General features: G+C 43.9%; 1 protein-coding gene across 2 annotated transcripts in view; it reads right to left on the bottom strand.

Moving 5' to 3' along the window:
* Nucleotides 1-9,136, bottom strand: part of ACVR1C (activin A receptor type 1C) — a 48,606-nt gene extending 39,470 nt beyond the window's left edge. Inside the window, exons 1-4 of one of the 2 annotated variants that reach the window (XM_026108773.2) lie at nucleotides 7,470-9,136; nucleotides 4,629-4,770; nucleotides 3,562-3,670; nucleotides 2,616-2,664 (exon numbers count right to left, since the gene is read on the bottom strand). In XM_026108773.2, the coding sequence (XP_025964558.2) occupies nucleotides 2,616-2,664; nucleotides 3,562-3,627 (115 nt within the window). In that variant the 5' untranslated portion in view covers nucleotides 3,628-3,670; nucleotides 4,629-4,770; nucleotides 7,470-9,136. Of the gene's footprint in view, nucleotides 1-1,714; nucleotides 1,788-2,615; nucleotides 2,665-3,561; nucleotides 3,671-4,628; nucleotides 4,771-7,469 lie in introns of those variants that run through there. The other variant, XM_064514525.1, reaches the window with a different exon arrangement.
* Nucleotides 9,137-12,296: the final 3,160 nt, after the last annotated feature.

Genomic DNA, 12,296 nt, shown 5'->3' with positions numbered 1-12,296 from the left:
AGCAAATTTCTTTTCTTCCTAATCCTATAAGGATTCCTAGTGAGGCACATGAAAGTTCCTCCAGAGACCTCCACTGCCCAGCACAGTGTCTGCATGTCTTCACTAGACAGGTTTGCTATAGAGTATAAGCAAATTTAGAGCTAAACAAGCAGCTACATAGCTAAAAGCTTTGATGCTCAACCAGCAAACCCCTGCGCTGCAGAGACCTGCAGACCTTCTAGGCACAGCTACCTCCATTCGGTGCCCCCTCTAAAGAACTGTAAGGGTGGAAAGGATGTCTGCCTATCCTTGACCACACATACACACACACTGTATCTGATTCAGACCCTGGAAAGATAGCTGACAGTGAAAGAAAAACAAAAGACAAACATTTGAGCTTAAGAGATCAAAAACAATGCAAGATTTTCTTATATAAATAGCAACCAAAGCCAATAAGACTTGTTAACTTATTGAATGGTCTCCAGAAGGAAGTGATAATGGCCATCGCTGGTGATGCTCCACTTTGAGCATATCAGGGAAAAGCAAGAGTAACGTGGGACTGCCTATTTCTGTGGTTTGCTTCCACATTTGGAAGTCTAGACTAATAAAGGGAAGACTTCAAATAGATCAGTTTTATACCCCTTGAGGGTAACACGACTTTACATGACGATGTGCTGTACCGTATGTTCTACAGAAATGCTTCAAACCTCAGCTACTGAGCTTTGGTACTCCTCCTTTCCCAAATGAAGGGATTATATGAGCACTTTGACGTAGCCACAGTCCTTCCTTTCGGTTTGGGCCTGTGACCACCCCGTCTACAACCGCGTAGTGAACATCACACGAAGAAACTACTGCAGTGGAAACGTTCAGAGAAAATTAAATAAGAGTAAATCTAGCAGAACAATTGAAATATGTTCTACTTTACACTACATAGCATTACTTTGCCCAGAAAGGAGGGAAAGCCAAACCCTTAAAGATAAGTGCTACTTTACAGAGCGTTACTTGAGAGCACGGGTTTAGTTTTTAAGAGCAAGATTGAGTGGAACAACTGTTTCGCACTGCCTTCTCGGTGAAAGCAGGACATGTATCAGGCGGCTTCCAGACACGGCACGTTGAGCACTCCTGCCCAAAGCCCTCCGCCGGCTGCGCGCTTTGTCCCAGCCCCAACGGGCCGGCACAGGGCACCCCGTCCCGGGCGGCCCCGCAGCCGGGCACACGCCGGAGCCGCTCACCGCAGCCGGAAAGCTGCCCGGGCTCCAGGGAAGCAGGGCGCAGCGCCTGGGACGCACGCCGAAACGCTCTCAGCGAGGATCTGCCGGATACCGGCTGTTACAACCCCACGGATCGGAGACTTCCGAGACACCGGCACCCCGACGCCTCGGGGCGGCACAGCTCCGGGCTGCCGGCAACCCCCGACTGACCTATTTCTTACATATACGCGCTGATCATAATTAAGTGCATTAAGCTCCTTAGCCTCCCGAGGAACCACGCTGACCCGGGCGGGCGGCCGCACAGCTGCCGGCGGGGCAGGGGGGCGGCGCGGCGGGACCCCGCGGCAAGGCGCAGGGCGGCCCCGCGGCCCCGCTCCGCGCCCCGGCCGCACCTGCCACCGCGGTCAGCGGCGAGCGCCCACCTCGCGCGCCGGCAGCCGCTGCCGCTAAGCGGATTAGAGCCGCGCCGAGGGCGAGCCCGGCCCCGCGGAGCGCTGCCGCCCGGCCCCGCGCGCCCGCCCTACCTGCGCACAGCGACACGGCGGCGCCCAGCAGCGGCAGGGCCGCCCGCAGCGCGGAGCTCGGCGCCCGCCCCATCGCCGCGCATCTGCGGGCCGGCGCGTCCCGCAGCTGGGCTCCGGCCCCGCACTGCCGCCGCCGCCGCCGCGCTCCCCGCCTCCGCGGCAGCTGCGCCGCGCTGCCCGCCGCCGCCGGCAGCTATAGCCGGTGCCGGGGAGGGGCCTGCCGCCGGCCCCGCCCGCGCGGACACACCTTCCCGCCCGCCCGCCCCGGGAGAGGCCGCCGCCGCCATGCCGCGGAGGGCCGCAGGGCCCGCGCGGGCCCCTGACAGGAGCGGGCGCGGCGCGGCGCGGCGGGTGGTGCCGCAGGGCAGCGCCGAGACCCCGCCTCAGGGAGCGGCGGCGGCGGCGGCTGCGAGGCGGCGGCCCCCGCGGGCTTCCCCGCGCGCCTGCCCCGGGACGGGGCCGCGGGCAGAGGGCGACGGCCGCCTCAGGCACGAGGCCGTTAGCGCCGCGGCCGTTGGGACCGTTAGGGGCGGGGCCGCGGCCGTTGGGCGACGGCCGTTAGGACCGTTGGGGGCCGCAGCCGTTGGGCGACGGCCGTTAGGACCGTTGGGGGCGCGTTGCTCCCTCAGCGAGGGGCGCGAAGGGGCGCCGGGCGGTGGGTACCTGCCTCCGTGCGGCTGGGGCTCCTGCGGCGGCTCCGCGCACACCAGGCAGCCGCCAGTGCCACCGCCGGGCAGCGGCCGACACCCGTGAGGCGTCGCGGGGAGCGAGGAGCGGTCTGCAGGCCGGTAAACGCCCCCGAGCGCCCTGCGCAGCGCGGCAGACAGCCCTTAGACTGCCCGAGACAGCAATTCCTGGCAGGGAGTTCTATCAATTCAGCCTTTTACAGGCTTAGTTTTACCTGACACTTCCAAACGATCTGTCGGAGGTTCCATAAGTTTGTTAAAAACCTGAAAAAAAGAAAAAGCACCTTCATCACCATCTGTTTATTTTATACATGTATTTTTCCTTAAGTATTTATTTAGCTTTACCAACACTGGATATATTCACACAGTCTTTACTAGCTCTTAATCCACTGAATCATAGCAGCTGTCTCCCTTCTGACCCATGAATGAGGCTGCTTCCATTTAGCATATGATCCAGTGTCATTTTGAATGCCGCTGCGCCCCCCCCCCCCTTTTTTTAAGGCGATTATAGTTAAGGAGTTTCAGCAAGGTCCTGGGAGCTGGGACATCGATGCATGCTGATGCGTTGCTGCTAACGCATTAGAAACATGATTCAGGACTCCCTTCAGTGGAGTCTCACGGTTTGGAATGGTGTCCCAAATAACCCTTATGCTGAAGACCTGCCTATAGTATGTGCTAAAAGCCAACGGATGTGTCTGAACGGATGCTCCGACTCTACCTCTCAGAGCTTAGGTACCAATTAACATCCATGATTAGACATCTCCACTCACTGGAGATCCAGAACCTGCGATCCTTCCTTACAACCTGTCTTTGAAAAACTAAGTAGGTCTAACTTGATTCTTTTAGTCAAGTTAGATTAGATTTTAATCAAGTTGGAGTGCCCAGCTATGTACAACAGACCTAATGATGAAAGTGTTCATCTGGGAAATGAGAAAGTTAAGCTCAGTTTCCTCTGCAGTTTAAAACTACATGCCGCCTCTCAGGAGAGCACCCAAATTAGCTGACCATTGGCTTGGCTAAGGGCTTTCTGCACCTCTCCTGGGAGGTGTGCCCAAGGGAGGTGCTTTCAGGAAGGAAGGAGGCAGGAACAACAACAACGCAAAGGGCAAACCTCCCTTACAGGCTACATTTACATTCAGACATAGATCAAATGTACGTTACCTGCAGTAAAGGGACAAGAGCCCAGGCGTCCGTTTGTCCAGCTGTCCTGCTAGGCTGCAGAAACATGGTCTTCTCTTTCCTTTTTCTTCTCTGTGAATACTGTTCTGTGCTAAGTGTTTTGATTTTGAGGACAAAGATTGTTAGGTTAAACAGATCCTACTTAGAATACAATAAACTAAACAACCTATTTTTTGTTTAAGTGTTATAGGTTTGGTCCATGAATTTTACCATGTATTTATCTGAACTTATGTGCTCAAATTAATATTATTTGATTTCAGTATTTCTGCATGAGTGCTGTTTCACAAGCAGTATCAGTGACTAAATACTTTCAGAAAGAAAATGAATTAACACTATACCAAGAGAAAGCTTAAGATACAGTTACAGAAAAGATGAAATTCAAATAGTCTGGAATTAAGTAGCAATTAAATATGACAAAAACATAGCAGTCCTACAGTTTTGTTTTGATTTTTTTTTAAATTGGTATCCAAATACATCCAGGTACAATATTCAGAGGACATCCATGTCACCCCATTACCACTTAAACACAGCAAGAATTACAAGCGAATTGTGAACATGTTCACAGGTTCATAGTAAATGTTCTGTTCTGTTTTTTTTTTATAAAAGATTTCTGATAAAAATTATTGGCTATTTATTGTTATAGTATCCCCAGGTGTACTCTGTCTCATGACATAAGAGGCAAGGCTTTTTTGTTCTAAAAGCTTACAGTTTTATTTCAAAAATAAGTCAAGTTAAAGGAGTACAACGGGAAGAAAGTTCCATGCTTTCTCCCCTCCAATACAATAATGGAGCAGAGCCTAGTGATTTGCAGGGTATCCTCTATATAATCTCACAGCCTTTGGAAAACCAATTGTGTAAACTTACTCTCAAGCAGGTTATAGAGCCACATTCGACTCTTCTCTAATGAAGAGACCATTACCTGTGTTACAAGTTGGTACCTGACTGCTGGAGATGACAGAGTCTATAAAAGTGTGTGTGTGTAAAATATGTACACACACACATATACACAGAGCGACCAGGTACAAGTGGTAACAATCTCAGCAACATACTTCAGTATGAGTCTGATACTGCAGCCAGAAGTTCACCATGCTTGGAAAGCTCTGATCGTCCACTGATGTTCTCACATAAAATACTTTTTATCAGATTGTTATTCTTTTGAAGTGGCATTCATCAATTTATACACGTTGGAAGCTATGAGACAAGACAGAATGACCTGTATTACTTATACAATTTCTAAGTCTAACATTAAAGTAGGTAGCAGAACCTCATCAACAAAGCTTAATAAACCAAAGTCTCAAAAAAAGATGGAAGAATGCAGGGAGGCACCGAATTCGCTGTCAGTGTAAATGTGGACAGACTAGTTTGCGTGTGTAATCCCAGAAGTGAGATGTACTCAGATCTGCCACTCCATTGGCTCCAGTAGGAATGGATTTTTTAAAGCAACATTTGTGAACAGAATCTAGGGATTACTGAGCTTTGTGCTGTAGGAGAGCCACGATGCGTCTTTGACAGTAGAAAGCCTGTGCATCATGCATACTTCAGACCCAAGTAAGGAGACAGACCGTGCTCAGGGACTGAGCACTTAGCCAGCTGCAGCTTCCACTGGCTTCCAGATCCTGTCCTAGTGCAACTGAGCGTGTGTAACTATTCTTCTCTATCCTAGGGATAGCCTATGAGTACGGGCCTAGAAGGGAGGAACTGAACACTATCAACTCCTAATTACACTACTGTTGTTGTCCCTCTCCTTTTGGTTTTTTTTTGTTTGCTTTGTTTTTTAAACAGTCTGGTTTGCTTGCTTTAATAATTTGTGTTAATTACAGCACACAATGGAAGAACCATACTTCATGTTCTAATCAGCAATACCAAAATTAGACTCCATTTGTCTTAATTAGTTTGTCCTCAGTGTACCATGCTTTTTGTTAAGTGAAATTTGTGAACGTTAATGCTTTTTGGTTTGATTTTCAGAAAGGCAAAGTGCCTGACCTTGCATTGAAGTCAATGGGAGCTAAGATTATAAATAGCTAAAAACATTTGGCTTGTATGTAACACATACAACAAATTATGTAAATTTGGATTAGGTATACTTCTGTCAGATGTTTTGTTTCATTAACCCTTGCTCTTCCTTCACACAAATATAGATATTATATATCTAAACAGAACAATGCAGAACCATAGTTTTATTTTAAAAGTTTGTGAATATGTCAGTCTGTATTTTTCCCTCCCCCTCTACCAAATTAGAACTGTTCTTTAGATGTATCTACATTATTCCTTGAAATGAAGTTGTAATACAGATATTGAATCTTTCTGGCATTATTGGGGCCTACATCCTAGGGTTTTTTTTTTTGGGGGGGGGGGGGGCAGGCAGAGGTGGGTAGTATCTCTCTTTCCCCCCCCCCCCACACCTACCATCACAACTGCATTTTTGGGGAGAATCCAAAACACTGAAACTCCGAAAATAAGTCTCCCATTTTATTTATGTATTGTGGCAACCTTAATCCCTTCCTTCCTGTTCACCCCTTCCTCCACCATCCGTAATACTTTATGAACTTCCAGTTTGACACCTTTATTCATGATAACAAATAGCACCTTGTAGTCAAAAAGATCTAGTCCAAGAGGTAGTATGTACAAAGTATATCTTACTAGATAAAAAACAAAGAAATCTCTCCTCCTTTCAATAAATGAGAGCTGCTCTAAAAATATCATGAGCACACTAGAAACTCATACAGAAAAAGAAACAAATTGTTTACAACCAGCCATTATTTTTGCTTATCCCAGTCTTAGCTACAGAGATACAAGGGTATGAAAAGACTTAATACTATGAAGTTTTGGCATGTTATTCAGCTGCCAAGTACTATATGACTTCTCTTTTATAAATCTAATGGCAACATCAATAGCTTTATTTCATGCTTGGACCAAAACTAACCAGAAGTGTGAGCCTGAGATGCACGAAAATTACAAGATAGTTTTCCAAATACATCGGTGAAAGAGTCAGCCATAATAAAAGACCACTTTTGGACAATGCATGACTCTAGCTCTAAGCCACATATGCCTGTCTATTATAAAACTGAGAAATCAGTGTAAAAGCCAGGAGGCTCTAAGTGGTTTCCTTATTCTTCACTGTCAGATTGGATGTATGAGGAAATGAGGCAAGAAAAGGATCTTTATAGACAGATTTAAAATACTTACCAGGAATAATAATAGCTTTGTGCATTCTAATCAAGTACCTTGTCCATTATCGGATGAAAGGTTTTTGAGTTTTCTTGGTGACTTTAGGGTTTTTTTTTTGGGGGGGGGGGGGGCCCTCTATCATTTACTGGTGCCAGTCTTTAAATCTCATTCACTTTTATCCCAATTTGCAACATTCCCTTCATATTTATCCTGCAAAGCATCCCTAAGTTTATATCCTTGTACTCCTGCCATACAAAGATAGTAGTCTACATAGAAGTCATATGGAATTATTTGCACCTAGTAATAGTCATAATACTACATGATTTTTTCACCACAGGTAAAATAGCTTCTGATAATGCAAAAGTAATGATCTGTCCTCCTGTCTTTCCTATAAGCTATAATCTAACAGAATTAAGACAGCCAAAGAGTAGCATAGCTTAATGAAAAACTGTGAGTACATGGAAGTGCAGTTCTTTTGACTTCACAAATCATATCCCTAACACAGTTATTTAATGGAGGAATGAGTATCCGCACAATTCTTGAGCAGTGAAAACTTGCCCCAAAATTGAAGAAGCCAAATTGGAATCTTACCACCTTCAGGCTGTTTTCTACGACACTTTTCATCTCAAGGTTCCCCCCCCCCCCCCCCCCCAGCAATCTTCTATCACCAGTTCAATATAACATTTTGGGGGTGAGGAGATTCACAGAAAGTTATTTCTCACCTGAATATGCTCCATTTCAGAAAATTTTTATCTTCATGTCTTCAGCAAGAAGTGGAAGGACAGATTTACATCTGGAGCAGCAGATGCAAATAGACAATAACTAAAAACAAAGTAACAAAATAATTGTGAAAAGGAAGTGCTTACCTAAAAAATCCTGCTTACAATAAAATCAGAACTTTTTAGCTTGCAAACAGCATTTTTTTTTAAACGCATAAATAACGCAGGCATGCCACATAAACACACCTCAAAGGACAGAAGTATACTACCAGACACCATTCTTATGTAATTCTTTGCAGTAGGTTTTTTAGAAGAGTGAAGAGGTGGAGTTGTTTAAGGAGAAGCTCCTTCCCTGTGTTCCCTCTTTCTGTCATTCACCTGGAAAGAGTATTTCTGTTTGCTGAGAACATTCTAGATGTTAATTGTGTCTTTTCTTTCAAAATGCCACAGAGTTCAAAGAGCTCATATAGTGGATGTTATTTCTGATTACAGTCAAGGATTGAAAAAGTTGAAAACTTTGACAGAAGAAAAATGCTCACTAGAAACTGTATTTCCTCTTTTATCATGATAGTAGCTTTGTTCCAAGATAACATCTACAATGTTAATGGCATGGAACACAGCCCAAGAGGCAGTAAATTATTTTTACTATATTGTTGACAGAAGTTGCATGAAAAAGAGTTGTTAAAACATTAGATACATCCATCGGGCAAACCAGTCTTTTTTTTCGGTTGGAGTTAAGATAGACAACTGATGATGCATTATGTCAAGAAAGTTTTGGTGAAATATATTAAAACTTTCTGAATACATGTTCCCCTTGCTTAAATTTGTATTTACACTTGTATTTATGAAAGAACAGTAGTATGTCAGAATAATATTGTTCTATCATACTGACTTGGTAAAATGCTCTCTCCGGCTTTTTCATATACCACATGACAGTGCTGTCAATGTTACCTATTTTAAACAAGACCCCTTTTGGATGATTTAATAGTGGAGAATGTTACGCATCTTCAAAACACACTTGAGACCTTTTATGTCCATCTAGACCATGAAAAATAAATTGTCTGTACGTTTCATATGCTATTTTGTAGTATATGATGTCTACAAGATTTGAAACAATGTATTTCAAATTGTTCAGTCAGGTCATAACCTCTGATTTCAGTAACTTTCATTTAAATAGGGTTATCAGTGTCATTAAGAGTATAACAATTATTGATATATAATCAGGTGCTTACCTTTCATAATTATGTTGGAACTGAGTCAAAAAAAAATCCAACGCCCCCCCAAAAACTCATTTATATCCACTCAACCCTTTTCTCCATTTAGTTCTATTTGTTTCCCTCCAGTCCTTAACCTAAGTAGAAAGTACTAGAAAGTACCTAAGGTCGCTACAGTATGTAATAAAGTCCACTGCTGAAGCAGCAACATATATGCCTACATGGCTTTCGACAAATCTTATACCATGAACTTGGGCCTTTTTTTGTTTTTCATCGAGGCTACAAACATTACTGGACTCTAAAACCCTAAATTTGGTGAACTGTTTGAGATATAATAAAGCAGAAAATATAGTAGCCTGAATTTTTTTAATTGAACTTCTGTAATTTAAGAGTGGAATTCTCTATATTTTGTTTTTATTAATGTAGAAGTACAAATTAGAAGTAGTGAGAACAACGCTCCTCCTGATGCCTCCGCACATCACCATTCACAGTCCACTAATACAGACACTAGAAGCAACTCCACTGAAGTCACCTGAACGGAGACAGAAGTCTGCCTTAATGGACCACTGGCTCCAACTGCTCAACATTTCAGGAGCTATTCAGAAGCACATTTAAGAGCGGGGTGGGGGAAGAGAGCCAATTGCTCACGTCTTACTGTGTTTCCAGAGCATTCAGTGATTTGCAGGTTTGGGTGCCCAATTTCCACGATCACTGATTTTTCACCCTTTGTCTCTAATCTTCATCAGGCCTTTGACACACCAAATGCCAGTGAAAAACAAAACAAAAAAAAAACAAGGGAAGGAAAAAAACAACAAAAAACACTTTGAGGCTATTGTGAGGCAAATGTGTTCCCAAGGTAGATGTTTGCATGGCATGGTTCATAGTAGCACAGAAATAGCATATCCTAGGGATTTAAGAGTCTTTGGAAATGGGTAACACTATAAAAACATTTGCCAACTGGAAGTACTTCTAGGGTTGGCTGGAAAACAAGAATTCTGTTTTGTAATTTGTTTTGCTCCATATCAGGACAAAACTAAGACCTATTGAAATTTTATGCAAGCAAAAACAGAACAAAACAGACATCCCAGAATGGCCAGCAAGTCAGTAGTTAGCCACTTACCTTAGCCCTCTACATCCCATGTCAGTGTCTTAAATACTGAGCTGTCTTGCAGAGTATCTACCTACCATCCTGTTCATTCAGAAATTCTATGAATCCTTCCAAAAAATCTCCAAAATGATACATTTCTGCAAAACATTACACTGTTGACCATGGCAATTAAAAAAAGTCAAAGAACTCCCAAGCTGTTCCAAGTACAATTTCCCCCCCTCCCAGTGACTAGTATTTGTACAATTAGTGAATTAAACTGAGCTAGGTAAAATCATAACATAGAACTTCTGATCTTAAGCAAGCTTATAAAGAAGCTAGTCAGACACCAGCTCAGCTGAAGCTACTCAGTTCAGGTCTCAATTTCAGACTACAGCATGGGGGGAGGCAGGAACACTTTAGTATACAAGTTAGATGATCTACCTTCACCCACATCCCTTGTCTGGGCTTCCTTACATCAGTGTGTGCGTGTCTGTGCGTGCGCACATTGTTCTACTATGGGATCATGTGAACTCCTTCACCAAAACATTCTTTCTAGAAAATAGGCTTTACAAGAATAACAATGGGAAGTTACCTCTTTGTCACCAGACCCCTGAACTTGTGAAATTCCAGAGTTATCAGTTGTATTTGTTGACCTGTCAAGATCTACATATAGCCTCTGTGAAGAAACAGTAAGACAACATGAATTTAAGTGCCATCAACGTATTAATGACTATCTTCTATCCTTATTTCAATACGTAAATTGTATCAGTGATACCAAGGTGGCCCAGGCCTTGGATGAGATCAGGTCACATGTGAAAAACAGCCAATGAAAGTTGATCTGAAAGCATCCTTTTTGTTGGAGGAGAAAAGCACTTTCTAGAAAAGCTTGATGAATCTGAGGTGCGTATAAAGAAGTATTAGACCAGACAAGTTGGTCAAGTCAGTCACCCAGAGCAGATACCCTGCGAGCTCTGAAAGTATTCACGTGCAATTGCAGAATTGAAGGTCAAGGTGCATGACTTACCATTACAAATGGCCACTGTGCCAGAGGACTGGAAAATTGCTAAGGTAACTCTTACCTACAAAAAGGACACTAGAAGAAGATGTGGGGAATTACAGATCAGTGAGTCATATATATCTACAGATCTGTGTCTATCCATCAATAAAAAAAATAAGAGGACTGAGTACACAGATGAACTGTTCAGAAAGAGTGAGCACGACTGAAAAGGGAAACCCTGCTTCACTGGAGTTTCTATGAGGTGTAAGTTAAGTATGTGAATAAAAAGGGATCCAAAGGACATAGCACGCCTGGATTTTTCAAAAAGCCTTTCAACAACGTTCCACATCAGAGGTTATCAAAGAGCTAAGTCATCTTTGGGTTCTTTGGATTGAAAGCTGGATGAGTAAAAGGAGCAAGGGCTTAGTGATCATTTTCAGAACTGAAAAGAACTAGTGGTAGGGTCCCCTGCGAATCAGAGCTGAGCCTGGTTTGTTCAGCTTTACCAATGACCTGGAGAAGAGAGCCAAATGAAAGGTAATCAGATCTACGAAAACCCCATGAACTCACAGCTAGCAGTCACGACTCAGGAAAGGAGATCTTGGTATCGTCTGTTCTGGGAAATCACTGGTTTGTCATGCTGTGGCAGCCAAAAAAGCCCGCAAAATATTGGTCATCGTTAGGAAGGGTATTGAGAGCAAAATAGAGCATTATTTTACCAGTATATAAACCCCTGTTGACCACATCTTAAATATGAATGTAGTTCTGGTCCCCACATTGCAAGAGCTTAGTGGAGTTAGAGATGAGCACAAGAGAAGGACAACCAAAATGATCCAGGGGATGGAGCAGCTGTCTTATGAGAAAAGACTAGGTATCTTGCAATATTAGAAGTACGGAGCATAATTGAAACTAGGAGACTGGTTTAAAAGAAATAAAAGAAAGTACCATTTTACACAGGTCGTGAGCTTCTGGAGCTTGCTGCCATAGGAGCAGACAGTGTTGGCATACTCAAAAAGTAATTAGACAGTGGCATGGACAACAGGTCCATAAACAGATACTAAAATGACAAGGCAAGGACATACCTGTGTTATATACCCCTGACGCAAGGGTCGCAATGCCAGAGAGGAGTGAGGGGAACAGAACGCACAAGTACTTAAGCATGCACGCTCACCCAAAATGACCCCTCCTTTGCTGCGTTCAGACAGCATACCAGTTTAGACGGACCATAGGTCTGACCCAGTAAGGCACATTCTTAAGTAAATCATAGCAATTATGCACTCCTCTAGGCTAGAAAACACATAGCCACAACAAATTAATCCATGGTTTAAAGGTGTAAAGCAGATGATACCTTGTCTGCAATAAACTCATACTGCATGTAAGAGCGCTCTGACCTCTGGCTGTAAAGACAACTATTCCAACTCAGTAGACAGTGACCTGGTTGCTGTTACACGTCCTTCTACAGCCTCCATGCCAAATCACTTCAACACAATATATCCAAGCATAAAGTCATTAGTCCCAAAGAAAAGCGCTTT

Source organism: Dromaius novaehollandiae, chromosome 7 (assembly GCF_036370855.1).
Source record: "Dromaius novaehollandiae isolate bDroNov1 chromosome 7, bDroNov1.hap1, whole genome shotgun sequence".
NCBI lineage: Eukaryota > Metazoa > Chordata > Aves > Casuariiformes > Dromaiidae > Dromaius > Dromaius novaehollandiae.
This window is presented reverse-complemented; position numbering and strand designations above follow the sequence as displayed.